General features: G+C 40.0%; 1 protein-coding gene across 7 annotated transcripts in view; it reads right to left on the minus strand.

Annotated features, from left to right (window-relative positions):
* si:dkey-237h12.3 (teneurin-3) overlaps positions 1–22,817 on the minus strand; it is a 161,536-nt gene extending 138,719 nt beyond the window's left edge. For 6 of the 7 annotated variants that reach the window (XM_034227608.1, XM_034227613.1, XM_034227612.1 and 3 more), the window contains exons 1-3: positions 22,045–22,817; positions 9,755–10,223; positions 6,981–7,256 (exon numbers count right to left, since the gene is read on the minus strand). In XM_034227608.1, coding sequence (XP_034083499.1) covers positions 6,981–7,256; positions 9,755–10,223; positions 22,045–22,050 — 751 coding nt within the window. In that variant the 5' untranslated portion in view covers positions 22,051–22,817. Of the gene's footprint in view, positions 1–6,980; positions 7,257–9,754; positions 10,228–22,044 lie in introns of all 7 variants that reach the window. The other variant, XM_034227615.1, reaches the window with a different exon arrangement.
* Between the last annotated feature and the right edge of the window lie 4,501 nt (positions 22,818–27,318).

Here is a 27,318-nt window from a genome sequence, read left to right on the forward strand (position 1 = left end):
GGGTATAAAATGGCTTCCTGACGATTTCCGTATTGCATGGTAATACAATCACTCAATTAGGCTGTGTGATGAAGTGAAATGAGCCATTTTCTCTCGAGGGCAGTAAATAGCGGCCCTCGTAATTGACAACTGCAGAGTCATTCCTAATCGTAATAACATGTCCTGCGGTCTGGCCCCTCCAAGTGATTAGACTGAGCCAAGAATGGGCTAAAACAGGGCTGTCAGTGATACCGGGCAGAACTGGGTGAAACTTAAGTGACAGAAAGTTGATAGAGTAGGTGAGGACAAACATTGAAACTGGACTTTTTTTCCTGTCAATTATGAGCACGATAGCGGAGGTTGAGTGTCAAACTTTGTGCTGAAGTTGATACAATCAGTTGATCGTACATTACTGGGATTACAGAGAATAAATTGCTCAATATTTTGATAACGGTTTTAATCATTCGAGTCATTTATGGCACAAATAAGCCTAAATAGTGTGGGTTAAGCTTCTAAAACGTGAGGCTTGGCTCTCTTTTTAGTTTTCTGTGTTATATCAATCGAATAGTTTTGGGTCTCGGACCAAACAAGGCAGTTTATGACATAACAATGTGATGGGCGATTATTTCTCATAATTTTTTGATGTTAATAATTTGTTGATTTTGTCTGATTAGGATCACACAATAGTTTTGGATTTTACACTACATGCACAAAGTTTTAAGTATCTGTAGTGAAACACAGAGGACCTTGTTTTAAACTGAATATTTTTCATCTTTCAAAAGGACAGCATAATTGCAAATTAGCATTTTAAAAAAAGGATCTCTTATAAATAAATAAATATTGAGTCTGAAAATGCAAGGTTTTGATTTTCAAAGTTGATGTCGCCAAATATTTATACCAAAAGTTATGCCAAAGACTGTTCTTTAATTTAATTAATGCATTAATTAACACATATTTCCACATCAACATGTGTCTTCACGTGCATGATATTAGTATGAAATCATCACCATATAAAAGGGCTATAGTAGTTCCAAGAAAATCTGTTTTCCCTTATTATCATGCAAATGTATTCAGCTAGACACTCCAAAGTCTAATCGTATCATCCACTCTGTAGGGGGTAGCTGTGGTGAGAGCCGAAAGTTTTTCACCATGTGTTTCTGTTATGTTAATTTGTCTACACACAGATATAGTCCACCGATAAAATAACAGCACATCGCACAAATACAATGCATCAAGGTGTTGAGCTGTTAAAGGGTAGCTACACATTCCAATATCGTGGTCAGTTTGTCATTTGCTTTAACAAAAGTTCAAATGTCCCCAACCTTTGCTCCGCACAGAAATAGGGCAATGACCTCCTCCGCGCTTTCAAATAACTCCAGGATAGAAACCTGAAATCCTTTCACAACACTGATGAGCACAACACCTGCCATGACACCTCAGCACGTCATCGCCCTATCCCGCATCCCCTGTCACCCCTGAGCACTAACAATGTGAGCACTTAACCGGTGACAGCGGCAGCAGGCAGTGATGACAATAAATGATGGCAATCAAAGTGCGCCTCCTCCTTTGACGAGGAACGAAATGAAGCTCAGCCACCTTTCCAGCTCCTATTAACAAATGATGAAACTGTTTTCTCTGCCACTCTTGTAGTGTTCTTCAAAAAACATCACAGATGGATGGCCCTTTTGACCAAAAAAAAACTGTCTGATGTTATTTATTCTTTTTGTGGCCGTATTGTGCCATATTGAATTACGAAAGTAGCGAGGGAGGATTTCTGCACGCTACGATCAATAGGCTGATTCCACTGTCACAATATAAGGCAGAGATCTGAGACTGCAGTTTGACAGATGGCGTGTCACCTCCGTCAGTGTGACGTCCCTCATGCGCTTGTGTGTGAATGCCTGCACTTTTGCTTTATTTGTTCTGTTTTGCAGAGATAGTGAGAAACAAAGTGAGATATGCGAGTGTGTGCAGGCATATGTGTGTATGTGAGACAGGAGAGGGGCAGAAACGCAGAGTGAGAGAACAGGAACACGTGCACACAGAAGCATGTTCGAGGGGTGTCTGAAACGCTTTCATACTCCCACCCAAAAAGCCTTTGGTGCTTGCTGTGCTACAGCACACTTTGCTGTGACTCCTCTACTGATTTAATTAACCTTTACTCGCACTGTTCACACCATTTCTGTGAGCTATACCCAACTGTAAAATGTGTACGACTGCAGTGTCGACCTGTGACTTTAAGAAATTGAAATTATTTGTTGATACATGCCCTCGTAAACAGTCCCGGACTCGAACGAGGCGGTAAAGACACACGAGGGACGGCTGCTCCTCACTGGATATCCTCCATGAAAACATCAAAGGGACACACTTTTTTCCTCTGAGACTACTTGGGACAAAAGGTGCAGGTCAGGGCAAGCGATGCTTCTTTAACAAAGGATGACAGGCATCGCAGTGGAAGTCCCTTTCTCCTAACCAGGGGCCAGCAGAGCCCAAGCCCCTCCACCCGACAATAAACCTCATGTGTGACGGTTTACACATCACGATGTACTGCAGTGCCGTAGCTGCAGTACCTAACAAGTCAGTGCGCGCTTTTTCACACCCTATTAGGAATACAACTCAACTGGGCCATGCTATGTTTCTGTTTGGTGCAGTCATTCATGTTTTATGAGGGGTATCATATTGATTCTGAAGGCAGCACAGTCGACATTAGGGTCAGAGAAAACCACCTTTCTCAATGTACACTTTTCCACAGCAGCTATACGTTGACCTAATGACCTAAAATATGAATATGTATTTCACAAAAATACTTAAACGTTAAAAGAAACATTGCAGGAAAAAGCCATAGCAGCTGCAGAATGGCGGCCCCCTCAGTTGGCTTTGTTCACAAGGTAAGACGGCTGCCTTTTGAAATGAGGACATTTTCTCTCCTCAATTTAAATGTGTTGTCTGTGTTTTTTGGTGGTGTTGAATCTTACATTTAAAAAGTAATTTTAAACTATGATGGGTTCCCAAAATAAATTACATTCCATCGTCTGCAGAGCATCTTAAAATTCAATTTTACTTAAAGGCCAAGAGTGCATGAAAGTACAATTATGCATCTCCCATTTTTCTCCCAAGATATTTAAATAAATTGAAACATTTCACTGACAGCTGAATGGCTGCGTGGGATGAAATACACGAAGGACGTCAGATGACCCACATTCTAACCCTGCAGAACAAATAATGCCTCACTAAAGAAGACCGAGGTCACCTATGTAAATATGATGTTTATATGTAAATATGATGTCCTCTATTGTTTGTTTTTATGTTTCATGTGGAACTAAATTGATGCAGGTCTCCCTTGTAAAAGAGATCCATGATCTCAAGGGACCTATCTGTCTAAATAAAGGTTTGAAATGAAATGAAATGAAATTATGAAACCAGTGCAGTGTTAACGTATTATAATAATATAAATATAATGTCTTGCTCCTGCTGTCATTGCAAATACAGGACTATTCAAAGACAAATCCATTAACATTGAAATAAATCAAGTTTACAAAAGCAACACTAGAGAACTAATTAGGGCCTAACACTATATAAATGCATTTCACATTATGTAGATATAAGTAATGAATTATATAAAATAACTGTACTTTGTCGCTGTTGGAATGGGGCTTTAGTTTTATACTTTTCTCTTCTCCTAATCTTCAGGAATTAACATGTTTTCAGAGATTCTCATACTGCAAGAATTACAATTACAGTAAACTGGTTAAATCTCCACTTTGTCTCACTTCCACTGCTGAGTGCAAACATCCTTTCTATAAATCAGGGTGCCACTTATCGCAGGATTAAGCTCCCTACAGACATGAAGTTTTAAAACTATACAGCTGGTACATATCACAGCGCTAATGTAACAAGAGACAGTAAGAACGCATATGTAAATGTGTGTGTACATGTGCAAAGATGCGTGAGTGTGTGTTTGTGTAAGGCGAGCTATAACTGTCAGGTATAGGCAAGCATTTATCTAAATACCTGCAGGAGGAGAAATCACCTTTGTACTTTCTAGAACATATCACCATAAGCAGGGTTATATATTCAAAAAAATAATTTATATATTTGTTTAAACTAACATTTTAGATACACTTGAGAGTTGTATGTCTTCAAGGTGTTTTTTTCAAAGAAAATAAATAAATACATTTTGAAAGCTTAGTGAATTTTAGGGTCGGGTTTGTTCTTTAGGCTCATGTTGTAAATACTATATTATAGTGCCATTAGTTAAAATATAGATACCACATGGAGATGATGGTCGAAACTCGAAATCCAATAAAACGGAGGCTTTAATCAATAAGTTTAGTTTTCAAGGGATTTTATCACTAGCAGGGGATTTTCTTAAGTGTAAAATCAATGAAAGCTGTTAAACAGACATCGTTTTTCCTCTGACTTCTTAATTTAAAAATAATAAAACATGTGTTAGGTTATTAGCTGTTTTATTGGCCATGATAATTCAATTACGGGCTTTAAAAAAGAAAATTAGAAAATGCAAGAAAAACACATAAAATCAATAAACGTTTTTTTTTTTAAAGTTGACAAATGATTTCTTATTTAACTGACAGCTCCTTCACTTCTACAAAAATACCTTCATGTAATATTGTGTAGCCTAAATACAAATGTACCACTTAAAAGAAACAGCCAATATTATTCTGTCTCTGTGGCTGCACTCAGCGGATCATTTCAAAAGCTGCGGATCAACAGCACGACAACTCTAGCTTCATTTAGAAAAAGCCTGACCTCCTCTACTTGGATCGGGAAGGTTAACATTTGCAGATGCCGCGCTCTGTGAACGTTGCACGGCTTCGGTACTTGTCTGTGTCGTACACTCTGTAGAACAGAGTGAATTAGAATGAAATATTGAGTTCATTTATGAATAAGTGGGGCTGAACGGCCCCTTGTCGGAGCTTCTGCGTGCATATTCAGTTGATGGAAACCTTTGGATGGGTCATTTCTCTTAACTGCTTCATTAAATAGTGAAAGTCAAAAGTGCAATGCCTCCTCTCAAAAAAAAATTAAAAAGAGTCCAAGATCTGAAGAGGTGGAGTGGGCAGGGTTTTTCTTAGCTACAATGTGAAATCTAGATGACAAAAAGGACATTAGCTCCAAAAATAAAAGAGATATTTCATTATACCACGACACACAGTATTCCTACTTCTCTACATGGGCAGCATATTAAAATCTGTGCAGTTAAAAAAACTACACACACAAAATAAATGAGTTCTTGCATGTTTCTGCTTTTGTAAGATTAAAAACACACGGCACCTGGGATAGAGATCTACTAGGTATTGTTTATTTTCCTAAAATGAAACTAATTGAGATGATAGAGAGTTAGATAAGGTCTCAGTGGGACGTTGTATTAACGGGAGCCAATCAGCAGCAGCTTCTTGAGACGCTTTCAAAGGAAACTCCAGAGGAGGTATGCCAGAGGGGCGCAGGGTGGAGTGTATGAGTGTGTGTGGGTGTGTGTGCTCATGCAGTGTAAGTGGCGGGGGGCAGGTGCAATCGAAGCCCAATGGAGAACCTATTGACGCTGCGTTGTCTCGGAGAATAAAGCAATGAATGTTGACATGGTTTTGTGTTTGGCATGTACACCAACAAATATGAGTGGATTGGAGCGCTAAGGAGGTGAGGGTTAAGTTTACCAGCCCCTCTGTGGTTGGGCCCAGCTTTTAGTGACTCATAAATGCATACAGGGTACTGGGCCAAAGCACACACTGGAACAAATACACGGGTGGGGATTTTGATGGCATTTTGAAAAGGTAAAAGACTTACTCAGCTCCCCCCCCCTGGAGACAAGCTCACAATGATGAATACTGCCATTAAGAAAATGACTTGTCTCAAATGTCAGACTGTAGCCAATGTTTTCAGAATAAAAATTGATAGCACATGAACACAAGACATTTTCCCTTTTGCCCCCTTTTTCTTTTTGATATGTTCTTGCCAGGAAAGTGTAATCAACTCTAATTATGTTTAACTGCCTGCCACTCTTTGAGATCATCAGTTTCTTAAAATAATTGGAGCTTTATATTCAATGTATTTTAATGGTGATGGCTCACACTATGATGATGATGAATGATGTCTAATGTCAGCAGCACTTAACATCAGAGGATATTTTTTAAAGCTTTACACTCAAACATATGAAGATGAGAGGATCAATTCAATGACATGGGGGAAATATTGCTAACTAAAAAAATGGTCTGAAAAGATGCAATGAATGTAAACTAAAACAAATAATGCAGGGAGATGAAATAATGTTAAAAACCAGATCTACTTTTCATTTTAACGTACATTAAAAGAGATAGAAAATGTTTTTGTCAGATGCAAACTGACCTTGGAGGTAATGGTAGCAGAACTAAAAATAAAAATATGTTTAACAAAGTGTCAATTCAACAACAATACGCATATGCAGCTACCTTATTGCCGCCATTTGAGGAAACAAATATTTGCTCTCTTCAAACAGAGAACCTCAATCCTCTGTCTCAGGTTTCCAGCATGATCAAATTTGCACTTCAAACCATCCTAGCCATTTAATCAGCCATTGTGCGTGCTCAGTCAACCACTGCAGAATTTCTAAGCAAAATCTCAGACTGAAGCACACAAAGCTATCTTTGATTATACGCTGGCCCGTGGGGAAACTTTAACTAACTCCTTTGCTTCCTGTGGAGAAGAACCAGGTGACTATAGGAACTGCTCAATCGCTGGGCCACATTTTTTTTCTTCACACAGCAAGGAATCACTCCTTTGATCCAAAGAGAGGCAGCTGCAAATTCCTCTCCAGATACCGGCCCCACCAATCACGCTTACGCTTCCTTCAACCAATCAGGGCCTTGTCTCCAGCGCCAAAGCATAATCCAACCTACTGCTGCCTTTTATACAGTACATGCCGATTCCCTCCTCCTTTTGCAGAGTGATGTGAGCTGCAAACAAATAAGCATTTTCAGGTCGAAGAATTAAAAGTGTGCCCTACTCACCCATCTCGTTGTCGGATTTATTGTCCATTTCCGTGTCAGTGAGGGTGAGTGCTGAGTTAGAGCGACTGGAGAGGCATGAATCCTGCCCAGAGTTTGCCCCCGTTCCCCAAAGAGTCATGGTACGTTCCGGTGATACAGGCTCATGGTTCTCTGTAGCGCCCGGCCCTCTGGAGTAGCTGCTGAGGGGGTGGGAGAGGCCCGTCTCAGGGCAGATCGCCAAGCCTCTGCGGGACTGGGGCTCACAGATTCCAAGTTGCCTCAGCGAAAACGTCTGGCCTGTGAAGGATAGGAGTTGTAAAGTTAACAAACCAATCAACAACAACATTAATGGCCAAGTGCAGGGATACTTAAAAAAACACTTAACCTGAGAGCAGGGTGCAAGGAGAAGGGGTAATGTTGAATTAAAGTCTTAACAACATCCTCTCACACTCATCACCTTACAAAGATGCTTAGAAGCTTTTTCTCTAACTTCAATCACCTAAATCACACTGCAGCTAAAACCTGATTTTGTATTAGATTAGCTGTTCAAGATTACCTACTTTAATTAGCTATCTAAACCAAAACAAACCAAATTAAAGTCTTTGTGTTAACTTTGTGTTAATCCGAACATTTAGCGTATAATTCAGCGACCTTGGGTCCCTTGAAAGGCGCTATATAAATATCATTTATTATTATTTATTATTATTATATACAAAATTAAACATTTTTTAAAACTGTTTCAGACACAGCCCGTTTTAGAATACTTTATTACCATAATTTGGTTGTTTCTTCTCTTGTAATATTATTTTGTTTCTTAATTTGCAAAGCCTTCAATGACACTGTGGCATTTAAGTAAAACAAAGTTATTACATTTAAGACACACAAATGTTGCAGATAAATTAAAATACCTCATAGTGACTTTACAAGAAAGCTTCAGAAAAAAACATATTCTTAATGTTGAACTGCAAAGCTGTCATTTAAAATATATATTCTATGCATGCAATTGTATTATGTTTTCCTTTAGGTCAGTATCATAATGATAGCCCATATAAAAAAATATGAATTAAATAAAAAATGATTTGAGCTAAAACCTTCCTTTTCTATATTTTATTTCGGTGTGTTTTAGATGTAAATAACATCAAACTCATTTGAAGGCAATAATATGTAACATGTGTGTACTTATATAACATAATGTATTGGCAATGTAGTATTATTTATAAATATGACATTGTTAAGAGTTCAAGGTCATATGTGTCAACATTGTTAAAAAAATAAAAATAAACACTGTACTTCGGAAAAATGTGTTCATGATGATCTAACATATTTTTTTTAATGTATATATCTCAACTAGAAGTCAAAATGTTTCTTTATAATGTCTCTTTGTAATGTATTTAGTTGTCATGGAATTAATGCAGAAAAACACTTTCAAAGTAAGTGTGGCACATCTGAAAATGAAGGTTTCTGAAAATGTTAAAATGCTTCCGAAAACACATTAAAATTCACATCATTTAAAATGGTCATTAGATAAAGACATTTTCATACACCATCACATACACACACACACATACCATGTATACATCACTTCAGGGGACATTACATTAACTTACATGCATTTCCTGGAGACTTATCCTAACCTTAATCATAACCAACACATGCCTAACCCTAACCCTAACCCTTACCCTTAACCTAACCCTAAACCTAAGTTTAGTCTTCACCCTAAAATTAATGATTCCCCTTATGGGGACCTCTATTTTGTCCCCATAAGGGAGGCGAGTCCCCACACGTGACTGTAAACATATTTAGGTCCCCACAAGTATAGTAATGCTAGGCCACACATACATACACACACACACACACACACACACACACACACACACACACACACACACACACACACACACACACACACACACACACTTGAGCAGATACTGTAGCTAATTATTATTATTTTTCCACTAACGAATGAATAACATTAAGTCTGACATTTACTGTGATTGTATAAGAAACAATGTCATTGACATTAAATTCCAACATTTAAAAAGAAATAAAGAAAAAAGGCATTCTTCCCACAACTTCATAATAATCCTATTAATACTAAAATGGGCACCAATTAGCAGAAAGGAAATGTAAGGGAGAAATGGATAGATTTTCTAATTGCAATTTTGAGAGCCAAAAGAGTACCATTACTGCTCAAACTTTTTAATTACAGAAATTAGAGCAGTTTCTAACAGCCAATTAAAGGACAGGTTATTTACTGGTTTTCCTTTCATATTTTAACAGCATGAACATGTTATAAGGTCGGACATGTATCCCAACCAAAGTAAGTTTTCTCTTAAAAGGTGGGGAAATAAAAGTAACTTCTGGCATAGTAGACTTTCTTTGTCAAACTTGCACACAATTAGTGGGAGATACAAATGGTAGCATGGAGTAAACACAACAAACAAAATCCCAGCACCCATGTTAATTTCCCAATGACATTTAACTAATTTAACTACTACTAATAAACATCAGTAAATAATAATAATGGATATAATAAATGTGTTGTTTGTAATGTATATCTCTGACAAACTGGAGCTTTACATGTATTTTTCAGAATTGTGGATGAAGTAGAAAGTTCTTAATGTTGCAACTACTTATACTTCCTGTATAACCAGGATCAACTAACTGTGGGCTTTAAAGTTCAATATAATTGTCTTCTACTTATCCATGTCAGCTTTAATACCCACTTCGCTGATATTATGGAGATTCATCAGACAAATGTTAGGAAATCAGAATAAACATTTGCTCTTGCTAACCTGGCCTGCTGTACTCTGCGCTCTCCTTGTGGACCATCTCTTTGACTCTGCCTCCGAACAGCATCCGGGAAGGGTCATGTTCGAAAGCCTGGAGCGTCTCACTGGAGCTGTAGGATTGCTGAGTGGGTACGCGGCAGGGTCCCTCCTCCCTGCCAGCCGAGGAGGCGGTGTATCGGCGTTCCCGATCCTTGTCTCTCTCGCAGAATCTCTCTCGGTCTCTCTGGCTCTTGGACAGCGAGCAGAAAGGCCGCTGCTCCCTCACCCGTTCCATGCTGCCTGCATGCTGGGTATCCAACTCCCACCCCTGCACCACCACGCTATCTTGGGAGTCTCGCCACTGGATTATTTCAGTCTTTTCCCCTCCTTCTCTTCCTCTCCTGGTTGTATTGCTGTACCCCCAAAGTCCCCTCCTCCCCACTTTTGAACCTCTGTCGGTCTCTTCTTTAGTCCATTCAGGCTTCGGTCCACTCTACCTGGAGAAAAAGAGAGAGGAGAGGAAAGGAAGCAAGGAGCTCAGATAACACTAATCCATCTGCTTCATCTTCAAAAGTACACACTTATGCCCTTCTCAGTGCCCCACCCCCACCGCTACTGCACCATCCCTGAAACCTCACCCGTGAACTCTTGTCATACATGACTTCCCCTCTTAAGAGAAGATCACCTCCATATTCTGTCTGCTTCAGCATTCAAAATTAGGTTCACTTTCACTAAGCGTCCACATTTTTCACATCAAGTAAAAGTAGTTTTTACTACAACTCGAGGTAGTTGCACATAATAACATTTTAATGAGTAAAAAAACGTTGAGCCTTTCAATTTTCCCATGACGATAAGCTAAAATGAACATCCCCCAAGTGTCAGTGGCCGGTTAAATGACGGGTAAATCAATACATCACGGTGGCAACTGACTTTTTGACACAATCATATCACGCTTTAATTTTTAATTTAAACTGTAACTCATACATAATTATAATTTTGACCCTTGATACGCATGTTAACCCAGTGTCAAACGCTGCACACAGAGCAGTAGAGATGATGAGTGTGATGACACATTTCAGTGAAAATCGCATACCTTCAGTATATAAAGTATGGTGTGTACCAGTCAGTGACATAGTGAGAAAAAGATAGGGTTGGTTTGCCTAAATGAGTAGAAATAAATACTATTCCTCTCTATGTGATGCTGATAATTCAGATTTTCTGGTCAAGATTTTGTCTGAAATGCTGCGTCCTATCGAATAAAATGAATTGAATTCAAGTTAGTGTTGTTTTTTAATGTTATTTGGGTCAACTCTGTGAACTGTACCTTGTGTCAAAAAAAATAAAATAATAATAATCGTAATCTTGTATTCAAAAGAGGCTCTGAAAATGTAATAGATATATTTTTAGGAAAACTACAAAGCTGTGTTTTAGTTTTAGTTAAGCAGACTGAGACAGTTAAGAAGAAAACACACATTCAGTAACATTGTAGTTCCCCAAACATGGCACTTTCATTGGTTCACTGAAACTACCTTATATTAAAGTGTGTTCAGTGGACTATCTAATATCTAGTATAGTATCTAGAGTATTATAAAACTATCTGCAGTAGTACAATGTGTTATTCTTAATTAATAGTTTTATCATTTAAACTAATATATCTTAAATAAAATGTAACATTTAACAGATTGTAATGTATGTGAGTATTTAAACCAAGGAGTTAAATATAGCAAGTTCAAACAGTGATAGGAAAATGTAGCTTTTAAAAATGCACACCTTTCCATTAAGGCAAAAATACCTAATTGTCAAACCCTGCCTATGACCTATCCTGTATGTCCCAATCTCTTAATTCAAAGAAGACACTCTCAGGTGGAGACAGAGCTCTAAAATGTGAAGGACAAGAGGGATGAGAATGTGACTAATCCGTAAAAAACCCTTGAGTGGAATGAGGATGGGAGCCACGGTGTGTCAGAAGTGGTTATTACCAGCCATTTTCCACTGCCTCCTGACACACATACACACACACTCACACTTCTCTCTTGGCTGAGCTGTACGACTAGAGTACTCTACACCTTCTTTCCCCAAATGAGATCTACTTCATTTCACATCAAGCATCAATATCTTCCAACAGGATGGCATACTGTCGCGGTGCAAAAAAGCACCGGGCCCAGAGAGAATTCCCAAAAACTGAGGCATTCGCGGGTGGAGCAGAGGATGCAGGGATAATGAAAATGGTGAGCTGTTCTAGGCCTCTTAAACTTATTTTTCTCTCAGAGTTGCTGGATATCACCCTGTTCCCCAATGGGCTTAGATGCAATCAGTGACACACTCTTTTGTAACCCTGACACTCAATTCTACCCCTACACACACTTGTTTTACGATACCACAGGACATCTAAATCACATCTCATCACTTTCAGGAAATTGTACACACCCGTCCAGATTGGCAGATTAATGCACAGGATGAGTGCTAGCAGACACGCCCAGAAGCCTCCCTGATTACGATCCCCCTCTTCTTTATGGACTTGTAAAGGGATTCACTGTCTGAAAAACAGCTAATGCTACAAGTCTTACACCCTGAGCCGCGAGCCCCCCACTATAGGAGGAATTGGATTTGTGTCCTAATCAGCTATAAGCCCTTGAGTGACCAGGCATGTCCCTATATAAACATTTATGCTTTACTCCGAGGACCAGAAGGTGCCATCTTTTTCACAGCTCATCAAAGTGTCCTGGCCGTACACACATGGGGACACTATCAGGATACAAGAGAGACATTCATGGTAGTTTAAATTATGTACAAAAAAGGTCATAGAGGCTCTTGGGGGGATTCCATTGTGTTTCTGTAGGCTTTAAATTTCAAAGGTTTTAACTATAGTATGACTACTTTAAGCATGTGAAGAATACAAGCCAGTCTGTCTTGCCTTGATTATGCGAAATATGCCTCTATAGTTACCCTACTGAGGATACACACTAATCTATGAAGAGGGACAGAAGTGCAGAAAAATCTAAGTAATGGGAAGACGAGTCTGATTAAATTGGAAGATAAATATTTGCCTGAAAAATCTCAAATGTATACCAAACCTGTGCACCTTTTTTTATTTCTGATATAACTCACTTCTATATTACCTTTACCTTCGATCATGCAGTGGCAACAGGACAGTCGGTCGCCCATGACCACTGAGTGGAACAGTCGACACTGCAAAATTAGTGTCACACAGAGATCCTCTGGCGAGCCAGTGAGGCACGGAAAAAGACAGTTTATGATGTTCGCAGGGCAGCTCCACGCGTCCCAACGACTCCCATGCCACTTGAGTACAGTCCCCCCGACGCCTGGTACTGTCCTACACCTCTGCACTTCTTTGAAGCATAGACCATAAACCATCTGTATAATATGGTGTGAAGAAACGGTGTCCAAGTCAATTGGCTCTTCAGGGCAGTTGGAGAAGTTTCAAGGATCGAAGTGAGATTTACTTGTTTCATGTCTGACATTCAGTTATTCATCAAAGATGAGCGGGTGTGTTTTATGCTTCCAAATGGGGATTTTGAAAAGATGACCAAAGGGTAGAGCAACATTCTTAAGATGTCCTGGAACCAATAAGTTGTTTTATACAAAATGTATTAAATATTCATCTGATATACACAGTGTGTTATTCATCAAAAGCTCAAAGGGAAGTGCCATTTTTGATGCTTCAAGCAAGCATGGCCAACAAGGAGAATAACTTTCTGGGCAGGGCTGAATCGAATAGTCACTTGATTAGTGCTGAAACAACCAATCAATTAATTAACTAAGTCGAGTGACAGAAGGTGATCCAATTGTGCAAAAGTCAGATTTATTCCCCAAGGAAAAATAACATTTTATGTCTGGTTCTAGCTTCTTGGTGTTAGGATTTGCAGCTTTTCTGAGTTTTATATATGTTGTTTGTTGAATACCGTTAGATGTATTTGAGCAAAGAATGCAGTTTGACCACATTACCTCGGGCCTGGATTTTTTTTTCTTTACTTTATTACAGAATCAAAAAAATAAGCAGCAGCCAAATGTAAATATTTATTACAGAATTCATCATACATACATTAGAAAACTAATCAGCTGCCCTTTTGATAAGTTATCTTCATTTTAAAGAGGAAACTTGCTTCCAATATTTTAGCAATTTGTCTGCAACATTAAAAACTTGAATTAAATAAAACATAAACATTTATTATTTAATTAATTGAATATGCTTAATCAGGACGGTTTGGTAGTGGGTAGACCAGATATAAATGATAGAGATAACACAATGTTAACAGATTCAGATGTTAATGTAGCTACATCCTGATTGGTGCATGGAAGCACATGACATCATGATTTTTCAACTGAGCCCCGCCCACATCAAACCAGGTTAAAGAACATAAAGAAATATAAAGATCTCTCATGTGAAATAAACACACCAGCACATAATGTGTTCCTACATGAAACTATAAGCTTATTGAGACAATGTATTTTTCGGGTTTATTTATCGGGCAAATGGCCACTGGCTTTGATGTTGGATTTTTTTAAACAGAATAACAACAATATCAATAATCATTACTCAGAGCTGAGATATCTTGAAACAGAAAAAAAAGTGAAATCAATAATTAACCTAACAAACAACTGCACCGGCTTACAGTGAGCTAGCACACACTCCTGACATCAGCACACAAAGCATTTTGTAAAAAAGTAGCCACCGCTGAGCAGAATGCTGAAATGGCAACTCTTCTCCAAGCCTTTGTTCTGTAATTATATTTCCGCAGGGCTGCTGTACAAATCAGCTCAGGTCTCCCTGTCGGTGACCTCTGTAAATAACGGTAATAAAGAGTGCACTTGTCGTCGCCGTTGTGTCCCTCCAAGACAATCCACCTGTCACCAAGTGGCCGGGCCCGTCCCCCTTCATCCCCCCTCCTCGTCTTGTTGTTGGCCATTTGCCGGAGCACAGATCAGACGGCTCTCCGCCATGGGGAGTGGTGAGAGTGGTTGATGGAGCTGGTGATGATCAGGGCTAGCTCCCTTTAACAGCCAGCACCTCCAACAATAGCCGGCTCTGACAGCTTTGCATAATTCATCTTGTCGAGTCTCTCTCCCCTTCCTCCTTGACGCTCCTCTCCCTATCCTCTTTCAGTTTCTCTTCAGTTATTCTTCGTTTTTTCTTTTCCGTGCCTCCCGGTGCTGGGAGAAGGGGAGAGGGAGAACCAGGGCAGTGTTCCATCAGATGCTGCCTGTTTCCCCCTGACACCAGTGATTTTGGAGACACTGAAGTGTTTGTCTGCAGCACGTTGCCCAGACTCTGTGAATTCTGGATGCCATCTGAACCAGATTGTGTTCCTTCTTTATCGAGGCTCAATGACTAAAGCCCTTGCTGCAACATGAAGTGAGGAACTATTAGCTAAAAATACGCGACATCCAGAGTCAAGATGTGGCATTTTTTAGTAGCTGACCTGTCATTTTGCACGTTTTTAGGGGATCTAATCAAGTGCTGGTTCCACATTGTTTTCTCTATATTTAATAAGTTAGCTTACTATTTATTATTGCATTTTACCTGCTATGCCACTTTTGCTGTCACACTGTAAATATCCCGCTGCGGGACCAATAAAGGGATCCTGATTTAGTTGCATGGCCTTATTTTATAATTTATTTCTGTAATTGAAGATGTATTGCTCTTTAAATATGCACATATTTGACCCTATCAAAGACTGCCATGTAAAGGGACTAAAAACTAAGCAGAGGGAAAAAGAGCAAACAATATCATGACAGCGTTTGCTTGCAATTAAACTTCAGTGGCAGGCAGCTATATACTTAGCATACTTGGTGACGGATGAGCTTAGAGCGAGACTCGTAGGAAAGATGATGAAATCCAGCTCCATCCTAAATCTCCTGTCTGAGTGTATGATACAGAATATTCACAAGAGATACATATCACTGATGCAGCCACTTCAGATTATTCCATGGCGCTTGACGCTTCCTCCCTCATATTTTTAGCATATGTAGGAAAACAAACAAAGCTACTGTGACTATGGGAAACAAGTCACCAAAAAGGATGAGCTTTAATCCGTGTTTTTTCTATTTTCTTTACTTGTATTGTCTGTCAATGGTAAATCATAGCGGTCAACATCTAATCCTAACCATTTTATTATTAGCTTTTTTGTCTGGGAATATAATACAAAAAAAAGCATCTGCCAGCACTGGGATACAACATAATGAGCTGAGCATGGATGTTTACAAATCCCCCAAATAACCCTTCACCAGTGACAGTGAGTTATATATTCATTGAATCTTTAGTGTGGAAACCGCAAGCACAGCCAAATTCATTTTTTTAAATATAATTGCTAGGTGTGGACAAACAAAATATAAAAAGGCAGGTTTTTTTTGTCCTCTGCAGTATCCCCCTCCATCTCAAATGGTAATAGCTGGTTATTCAGTGCATTCATACACACAAGCTCCAGTGCTTATCTGTATCCACGACTACTAGTATTGAACCCAGCTCTTATCAAAGAGGTGCTTCCTTCCATATCACACAACCAATTACACTAGACGCTCTTAATGTAATGGGCCAGAGTTTGCTTTTCTCTCAAATTGGTATCACAGAAGTGTTATTTCATACGGGGGAGCTAAGGAAGTAATGATGTTCATGTACATTCGCTAAAATTGAGAACATTCGGTGTCAACAATTTCCAGCTCATGCTGCTTTCTCATAATGAATTGACTCGAAGCTGTGCAAAAATATAATCAACCTTTATGGTAATTTACAGACAAACCTATGATTGACCCATTGTAACGGAAATAAATTAAATTGTGCTATACAGCACTTGCAATGAAGCTACAGACCAATCCCAACGCCATGGAAGATGATTGAAAGAATGACATTCACATCATATCTGTCCACAACATAGCTGGTAAACAAAAGATTCAAATATTGCAGGTATCTTATTTATTTAGATATACATTGGCACCGTTTTTAATTTTACATTTTCAATTATAGATCAGTATTCCCTGACGTCCTAATCTGGACATCTAAATACGTTATTGTAGCACAACAGTAGCCCGTCAACAAAGCGCTCACAGAGTGGCTAGAAAATCATTACTGAAACTACATTTGAAATGCTCGGAGCATACAAACCTGGCTACCAGATAAAAATTCAAACGCAGAAAGATATTCAAAAGTGCTGACATTGGCGGTCATTCAAATGCATCTCACGTGAATGAATAACAAACTTGCCTTCCCTACAGTGCAAAAATAGGGGAGGCGGAAGATACACAGCAATCACGAAATAGTGGCAGACAACTGATGAGTATGGGGGAACGCTTCAATACTGCAATGATAATGCAACACTCGGCACTGACTGATGAAAAATATCAAATCCGACCAAAAAAGAGACTTTAACCTGCTGTTGCAGTTGTTTACATAACTGTTACAAAAGGGATCAAACTACTCTCTGCAATGATATGAAATTACAAGAAATGCAAATGGAATCCACACAACGAATACAAGTTTTGCACTTTACAGAGAATAATATATTGACTACGTTGTCTCTTTATGGTGCCACATAAAAAAACACTGAACGTAAAGAAACTGGAGGGGGTTATTATAGTTGTCAGCGTTTTAAGAAGTATGTAGGTCATGATGGCACAGTATCAGAATACTGAGAGACTGCAAGGCTTATTAAAGAAACATCAATCTGAAAACTCACCAACATGCCACTAGTTTCTCCACTTCGAGAGGTGAAACTAGGAGAGTCTGCCCTGCAGCAGTTGGTTGAGAACAACTTCTGAATGCACACTGCTCTCTACTGGAAGTCAAAGATTGCTGACCTGTATAACATTACAGTGACTCTGAGGCGCCAGTTTTACACTCTTCGATTGTCTGATATTCAATATTTTCTTCCTCGCTGACGATAAAAAGACAGAGAAAGTGTTGCTGACTGGCTCTCCTTGTGAAGCTGCGCCACATGTACGCATCATCGCTCTTTTCGTCACCCGCCAGACCTGCGGCTTTCAGCCTCAGAGAGGTCGCGTCAACAGAATTATTGAGACCATCAGGCGGCTCCTTCGACAAGCGTAGCTGACGCCCAGCTTCCCACTGGGCTGTCCAGGGGCCACAAAGGAGCAGATCTGAAGCCCCTGGCATGATGCGGCTATTCTTGGAGACCTCCTCCAGGGCTCATATTGTTGCCATGAGCAGATATAAAAACAACTGCAATGAAAAGGTGTTCTAAACATTTGGAAATTGTAAGGAACCACGAAGGGCAGACATTTATTTTTTTAACAAGAGCTGCTCAATGCATAATGATGACTGTAATGCAGGTCTGTCTGCACGTTGTAGTTAGCGGGAGATGGTCTTTACATTGTAATGTCCTTTACATATTATTTCCCGACTTGGAATATAATGCCTGTATTTCACAAAATACAGAACCTATAAACTACACAGGTATTCACTCAGGGCAATTTTCACAAGCAGAGAGTACAATGCATTTCGATTTTGTTCTCCCTGTGACAGAACTAAGCACATTTCTGTTTGCCTCTCCCTGCCAGGCGCATCCCCATGCTCACAGGGAGAATTGTACTGTTACAAAGTCAGACCCACTGCTCAATCTCGCAACTTGGTCTTGACCCAGAAAGTCCAGCAGAGGATGCTGAGCCATAAATGTTAATCTGTAGGTTACAACAGTGAGAAGCGGTGCTGCTCCCAGAGCTGGACCAGCAGGACGGTATCCTGTGGTTAATCGCAGGTGGCTTTCATCTCAATGTACTTTGGACGAAGAGCGGCAGTAAATGTGCAAAACAAAACCTAATGCTGTCATACTTTCAATCTTGGCAATTCTTGAATAAACAAATAAATAAACCATGTGCGTCTAAAAAGAAAGGCTTCCACAATTACTGGCCCGGCTGCTTTGTCCGTGAGTCCCTACACACAGAGCATCACCAGCAGTGCATTTGCACCAATGTGCACAATGAGATGCAGGAACCAATTTGGTGTATGCACAACACATAAGGTCATGCAGTGAGTCTACAATAGCCATGAGGCGGGTACAGTAGTTGTTCCCTCGAGAACGCTCCTCTATCCTTTCCAATCAAAATGCAATGGCAGGTATCACATTATACTAAGCAAATATCCGGGGTGGAAAATACTATGTAAATCAACCTTTAGGTTAATAGGAAAAGGCTATTTAAATATGTTGCTGTCACTTGAGCCCTTTCAGGCATCCGTATTGTCATTTATTTAAAGATATTTATGAATTGGGGAAAAGATTACAAATCCGTTATACACATTTCAAAGGCACAAACATTTGTTAAACTGCTCACATCCATACCATATCTCTGTCCATGTGCTATCTTGTGCAGCATACAATGTAGTTAAGGACCACAGTGGTAATGCATCAAGTGCTGTCACTAAATATCCCTAGTCTAAGCACATTTCAAGAGCATGCAATCCCTTCCCCCCCAAATCCTCGGGTGACTTTCAGCAATTATTTGGCATCTTGCATGAAAAACCAAATGTTTTTTGCCAGGGTCACATCCCTGTGTCAAACCCAAATAATCTTCTGACTTAAGGGCATTAAAAGCAAATGTGCAAGACTGTCCACCGATGGAGGTTCTGCCATCCCGGAGCATGGTTGCCTTCATTTCTAAAGTAATTCAAGATCCTAAACATATCATGGCATGCTTTACTTTCACACCAACCATCTATCATGATGTCTGGCTATTCTCATGGGAGGGAAGGGAAAATGTACTGAGAGAGAAAACAGGTAAAAGAGAGTACAGCAGACAATAGCCAGGCAAGCAACGTGTTAATAGTACCAGATTAGAGGGCACCAATTATGTAAAGTAAATATGACATGGAACCGATCCGTCGAGCCCAAGGAACTGTGGGTAGTTTGTCAGGCTGCATTAACCTTCACGTGTTTGCTCGGATGTGTTGAAACAGATGACTCGGCCACACTGTTTGCCATACCAAATGTTATAAATCATAAGGTCATCTTCTTAGCCACTGTCGGCATCAACAAGTAATAAGGTGAGATATTATAGCTCTGTGCATCGACTTACCCTCGATAGCTCTCACATCTTAGAGGAGTTAATTTTACAGAAGCAGAGAAGTCATCTTGAACGCCCCTTAACGATCTATAAAACTGTTTAGGGCCAGTACTCAAGCCGGCATTATCCCTAAAGGAGGCAGTTCTCATCACACAGAATATTACATTCTCCACAGGAATAATGAAAGGGGAAATTACTTAAGGATAGGAACATGGAGTGGCAGTGTTGTGTACACAGTTCTTCAAATATTCCCGAAGTAATGAGATGATTTTAAGCTCCAAGCGCAGTAAAGACCACCTCGAGAATGTCTTGCTCTCCACTGCATCATAAATTCTAGTCACCTGCTTTGATTAGAGGGATTAAAGAGCAATGAAGGTTCAAGCTGGGGAATTAGGCTAAAGCTTCAATAAGGGGTCACAGCACTAAATGTTTCTGTGCTAGATGTGCAATCGTCCGCTATGGCACAGTGTATACCAGCGACTATTACTTTTCACTGTAGAGCGGTGCACAATGTACGCTGGAGCACTGTTCTCTCTCTCCAAGAGTGCTTTTGGAAAGTGTAAACACAACACTCTTCATTTATTAGAATTCTGTGGCAGCCACAAATACACTGGTGCCACAATGTCGGATTCAGGAGAGTCAGTTCAAATTATTGCCTGTGCCTTGTAAAAAGATAATGCAAGCTGTACTGTTGTTCTAGTGCTCTACTACAAAATCACATGTTCAATATCTCCCAATAAGTGTCACTGTAATGCCTTTACAGGCCGGCACAAGGAAGACAGACTGTGACTCCGGTAGTTTGGATCCGTTTTGAGTTCTTAAGCGGCCCTCGACACAGCCAAAGGCTCAAGATTAGGTGACGAATGATCACTTCAAAACACATTTTTCACAATACACTTGCCACTTCCATCTAACAAAACTCAAACGCCATTTTGTCAAAGGTAATGGAAGTGTGCGTTGTGATTTGCCTCAACTGGTGCTGTTCCTCAAAAGCACTCAGGACAAAAGCCATAAATCAATTTAGCTGCACAGATATACTTGTCCTTCTGGGTATCATGTGGACCTCACATGCGTGCGTTTGCAAATCACGTATAGCTTGATCCATGCCCCTGGTGAAATCAGATCAACATTTTTCCCTGGTTCATGCCAAGCACTGAGACAAGTCCTTGTGTTATATAGCTGAGAATTAAATGAGTAAATGGACCCAGCTGATGTCTAAAGCATTTAGTTTAATTAACAAAACTTCCAAAAGCTTCTAAAATTATACTACCTAAAATACATATACAAAATACAAAACCTAATTATGCACTGCATGTTGGTTGTCAGGCAACTGCCTCGCTCTCTCCCAATGCAGAACCTAAAAGTTATGACTCCTGCAGGCGTGTGTAACCCAGGAGGCTTTGAATCCCTGTGGTAAACACAACCTTCCTAGAGGCCCTTTTCAAATTCACTCAAAGGCTCTGATGAAATGTCTGCACTTCCTGCACCTAAGGCCTAAACCTTAGATTTGGAACAGTTTAGAAAGTGTGTATGTGTAAGCACTTTGACACTTGAATTATTAGTGAATTTAGCAGGCTATCTCTGCAGGTGATGCTGGATAAACCCCAGGAAGGCTTTCAGGTTGTTATGTGCTGATTTTCACTTGTTGGAGTAAAGCCATCCCAGCGTGTCAGCTGTTGGTCAGAGAGGTCTAGAGGAGGACACTGAGGTGAGAGGTGAAACTGGGATAAATAGGATGTTCTGATATGAATCGCTGTGGGGTTCTCATTTTTAACTCAATGTATCCAGCAGAAAGCAGCAACAATATCTATTAATTGTCTCCCCTGTGCCATTTGTATATGACATTTAAAAAAGTACAGAATCTTCGGATGCACAAAACTAAAATAAATGATACCTTCCATATCACAGTGGGTGACTTTGCAAACGGCACATCTTGTGACTGTTGAACTTTACATGATGATGTATTTTCATAATATTGGACCCGTTAAGAAACGCATACATCTTGCTCAACACTTGTACTCATTAAATCAGTAATAATGCTAAAAATACACAGGGTGTGTATCAGAGTGAGATCAAATCATTTTATCAAGGTGCTGATGGGAAAAGGGGGTTTGGGAGCTCGGAATGTTTCGGCTCCACATATTACCGGGAAATTGCAATAGACCAAATTAGACAGCATTATGGAACAAGGACCACCGAGTATGCTTCTTTCTTTTTTTTTATCCCGCGGCTGACATCCATTCATAAAGAAGGATTAAATAAAATACTATCTGGACACTGACCTGCATGGAGCTTCAGAGAGCCTGTCCGAGGCAGCGGCACATAAACTTCCAGCGGCGCGCTTTAGTCCAAACTTGAAGGCAGCGGTGGGCACAGTGCGTCGCGCTGCCTTCCTCACAATAACCGCGTGTGCAATGTTGGCACAGTTGAAATTCTTCACAGACAGCCTTTGCACATTTCCACAGAAACGTCTTGCCTTGGCTTCACGTCGATGTCGACCGATTGTGAACAGGAGACGAGGATGTTGTGCTGCGTTGTGGTGACGGAGAGCTGCAGCTCCGTGTGAAACGTGTGTCTGCTCACAAATCTTCTCCGTGGCTCAATACTTCCAAGAATGCAGGCAACACTGTCACATGTCCTGTCCTCCAGCAGAGGTGCAGGACGTGTTTTTCTCTTTAAAAACAAAACTCACTCGGTTAGGATGCGGAGGCTCACCAGCCGCTCAACTGCTCTTTTGTCCGATATGCACTTGTCAGCTGATAAACTGCGCATCCCCTCGCTTTCCACAGCGTAGCCTCTGGTCTGCCTATCAGCACCGGGGTAGAGGTGCAGTCCGTCAACATGAAGGAGGGTCAACTATGACCTCCAGTCGGTGTGCAACATGTAAATTGCATAAAGGTGTGAACAAAATAAATTATTAGAAAAAATACAGTTTACCTGGAATGACCCTATAATGCTTATTACGTTTTAGTCAATTACATTCTAGAAAAATACTACATAAATTCAATATGAAGCAGCCGAGGTAGATCTGCTCTGAGATGAAGCGTCCTCTGAGTCTACATGATGGTTTTGCCTCAGCCTCTTCTCCCTGCCTCTCTTTTGTATTGGGAAGCTGTTCATTAAGCTTACCTATATTTGCGCTCTGCCATGTAATTGGCTCACACTCGAATCCCCTGTTTCTCACCTTCAGTCTGACAGAAGAAAGGAAAGAGTGAAAAAAGGCAGATTTATGTAAATAAAAGTGTTATTTCTTACAAAATACCAGCAGCAGAGGGTTATTCAAGCTGTTAATTAAACTGTTAGACAAACAAGAAGGCCTCAGCTTGTTGTACACATTGAAATGTTGCATTCAACACTGGCAGCTGAATAAAGGTTGATTTATATTGTTTTGCTTCACCCGCCGTGTGGTGGAATTGATCAGTTGCAGCAGGGATGGGACCATTTGAGTTCTAACACCCCAAACCATTAGAACATTTTCCTAATGCTTATCATTTTCATATTTTGTCCCCATGCCTTTTAGCATATCAGCATGCTTTGAGGGTTTCGATAGGTTGATTTCATGCAGAGTTGAAGTTCTTTAGTGTTTTTGTAAATATGAAAACGTAATCTTGATGAGCTCCGGTTACAGAAAGATAAATACACTTGCCTCCCGGACACTTTTCGTCCCGGTATTAAACCAAAATCACATTTACTTTGAATTCGCTTTTGTGATTGAAGAAAACATAGAGACCCTATCTCATATAGGCTTCAATGATAGCATTTAGAGGATAGACCGTGGAAAGCAGAGTTTCATTAATTACAAAAGAAAAAGCCCACTAATCCTACTAGAAAGGCATTTCGAGCCAGAGTCGTTCTGGTTCTGAGGGAGGGAGAAGAGAGAAAGACTAACAATACCAATGGTAGATCACAGACCTCCGCTATGGTCTGCAGGCCCCATGGCTCAATAGGGGGCCAACTACTGCAGCTCTGACTGGGCAATTTTTTTTGTAATCCCCTTCCTGCATTTAGCCCACGTCCGACCACATGCAGTGATGAAGTTATCACTGAGGACAGCTTTTCTCCAGGCAAAATCAGCCCTGGCCTTGATTCTTTTATTATACCCGGAGCACATCAAAAACTTGCCTCCATCAAATGGCATTATCTGCATGAAAGGCAACTGCCCAACAATCTATCTCCAACTCTGCCATTCAATCTTCAGTCAAGGGCATGCAAAAATGAGAAAGAAAGAAAGGAATACAAAAAGGAGAGGTATTCTTGTAAGGGCTGATGAAGCCAAATACCATCCTCTCAAACATTGCCCCTTTTCTGTAATATTCTTGGGGGCTTTTCAGAGACACTGTGGACAGTTACTAAGCAACATAATCACACCGTTTATAGACATAAAGGTTATTTTAAGTATGGTACATCAGAGGGTTAATGATGGATTAATAGTCCTTCACTTTCTTGAACCAAAGAAAAACAACATTTCTGTAAAAAAACACCTTGAATACTCATAGAAATTTGCTTTTTTCAGAGACCTTCAGCAAGGCTTGTCTCTCAGTCACTCTCAGTGCGTGTCCATGCAGTCAACTGTGCCCTCTATTGGAGACCAGTCATTTTCAACATCCAAATTCAAAGGCTCAAGCATGATGCGATGGCTGTGCATACAGTAAACACATGTTTTGCATGGTGGAAAGAGCTTCAAAGGAATTTAAAACTAAAACTTAAATGAAATGGAGCTTTAAGCAAAACAATTATAATCTGCCTTGTGACAAACAAATGGCCCACAGACATGCAATATATTGATGATGGGGTATCTAAACAGAATAAACTAAAATGCAGGGCTTGATTTCTTGCATCCTGCAGTGCAGAGCCTTTTTTTAGACCCGAAGATTAAAGTCCGGAATAATCACAAAAATTCAACGCAGGAACATTCTACCCTCTTATTTGCTACATTCGCTTCCCGGGCTACCTACGGCTTGCAGGGAGCGTGCCTGGATACACAAAACATGAACCAGAAACTTCACCATTGAAGCCCAAGAGCATAGCATACATTAAAGGATAAAAGCACATATCTCTCTTCAGCCTCGTATGTTTTACACATGTTCAATATCAGCAGAGAAAACAGATGGGCCACACCACAGGGACACAGAGACCGATGGACATTATAAAAAAGCAACATTGACAAATTATGCATACACTTCCTCACTCTTCCCTTGCATGCAGGAATGTGTCCCCAAGGGGTCAGACAGCAAGTCTGATGCGTCCAAAACTGTGTCTTGTCTTGTTTGATGTCTGTTAAAAAGTAACAGTAACAATGGATGCACGCTCTGTATATGTGCAGAGCGTTATATACACACTGTAAAGGCTATTGCCTTTTGTTAGTCCAGCATTGTGTTGGGCAAACTAAACGGACATGTATAAAAGGATTGGACAGAACTTCCCTTTTCATGTGGAAATGAATCCCTTCCAAAGGGACAAAACAGCTTTCACCCTTGGTTATACAGTTAGGATTTTAGGGAAAGCAGCTTTTTCCTTTACATCTGAGAGAAAAGGGAGAAGGGAAAAAAGTATTAAATGCAGAAAACGAAAGTTTATGTCAGGAAATATCAATCTTTTTAAAAAAAAGATTATTTTGAGTGAAATAGGAATTTTAAGCTTTTGCAAACGAGTCTCAGATATATTCGGAGGGCTGAAATCTTCCACCGTCTTCTACAGTAAAGGAGCACGGAGACGGATGCCTCTCTGCCAAGCTTTCAAATCTCAGAGGACACTTTGAAATGAGGTGGGAGGGCCTTAGTTTCATTCTGAGGCCATTCTGTGAACATTTCTATTGATTGTAGTGAGTCGCACCAGCAAGTGGAAAGAGGAACTAGACAACCTGAGAAACCAGAAAGCTAGAAAGTAATTTTCACACCGATGAAAGGTAATTAAAAAACTCCCAGCAAGCAGATCAACACTTTAGCCCCAACATACATTTCCTGAATACGTTGTACAACATAACTATTGTCATAATAAACCACAACATTGGCCTATTGGGTCACAATAAATAAAAGCTTTTGAATTTTACTGTTCGAAATATATATATTTCATTTTTAATAAAAATAAACTCTTAAGATTAAATACATTTCGTTAATATGTGTCCAATATGTGACTGAACAGAACTGACGGTGAATTAAATAAAATAAATAAAAATAAGTACCTTTTTAAATATAAAACAGTTTCAGTCGTTGCTAATTTTAAAGACAGAAATACAGCGTTAAAGGGAAGAGACGTAGTATATCAAAGCAAAGTGGTGCTAGACCTTGAGAATCGAATTGAGTTATTTGGAAAGGTTGACCAATGAGGAGAAAAAGCAATATAAAACGTATATACCAGAAGTAGTAATAGTCAGTAGCAGAGCAAGGAGACACACTTCATCTCTATGGATTTATGGAGGGTGCAAGGTTAAAAATCATTGATTACTCCTCACCATTCAAATGTGTTAACATAACATTTGAGCAACTTTCATTTTCTTTTAGAGTTTGACGGCTGAGACATATAGTCCTCACGGGTAAGATTGAGAGTTGAGTAATTAAAAAAAACAACAACCTTGGACACACTTACCCAAAAAACTTGATCATTACCATGAAACATGTATCTTGTATTCTCTATGTATTGGCCACATATAGAAATGTTAATATCAAGTGAGCCAGACAAGCACAACCATTGCATATCACCTCTATAAGTACAGCATCTCCAAATGTTTCCTTCTCTTTTAGTGAAGAAGTACAAGTCAGAATTCAAAAAACGTTCACAATAATTACATTACATGTTACTTGTCAGCAGGAGCAATTTTGGGGGAAGTGTCTTGCCCAGGAACACAACGACATGCTGACTGCAGTGGGGTTTGAACCTGTGACCCCCTAATCCCAACACCTACACACAACCCACTGCGCCACACGCCTCCTTTCAGTGAAAATAATTCCACCTTTGACCAAAATAAAAAACATAACATTCACCAGCATCATGCAGACTCAGAACAAAGGAACCCAGGAACAATAATGAGTGGGTTGGACCCTTTGGCATGCTGGTTTTGGCCCCTGGGGCCACATGTTTGACAGCCCTCATCTACTGCATAAACCTAAAGGTTAGCTCAGGTAAATGCAGCATATTTCTGCAAACAGAAATAATAACTGATGGAATAAAGGTTACATGTATTATTGTGTTATGCTTAATTGCATCAACTCTACATTACATTATTGAGTAGAGTACTGCCATTTGTTGATGACTTTTGGATCATTGCTTTATACACTTATAGACTTATTAAAGGTGGGGTAGGTAAGTTTCAGAAACCGGCTCGAGTGCACTAAAATGTGAAAGTACACAGCCGAAAAGAATCCGCCCCTTCCTTCAGACTTCCTTACAGAGCACCTCCTCCAACACACATGAACGTGCATGACGTCAGCAGACTGGTGAAAGTGGCCGCCTGTTGCTGGCGAGTCATTGAAGTACTGCTGCAATGCACGCCCAATGACGGCACGCCCAATGAGGGCACGAGATACATTTGTGCATGCACGAGATGGAAGGCTGACAGA

The sequence above is a fragment of the Gymnodraco acuticeps genome, unplaced genomic scaffold, assembly GCF_902827175.1.
Source record: "Gymnodraco acuticeps unplaced genomic scaffold, fGymAcu1.1, whole genome shotgun sequence".
Lineage (NCBI taxonomy): Eukaryota > Metazoa > Chordata > Actinopteri > Perciformes > Bathydraconidae > Gymnodraco > Gymnodraco acuticeps.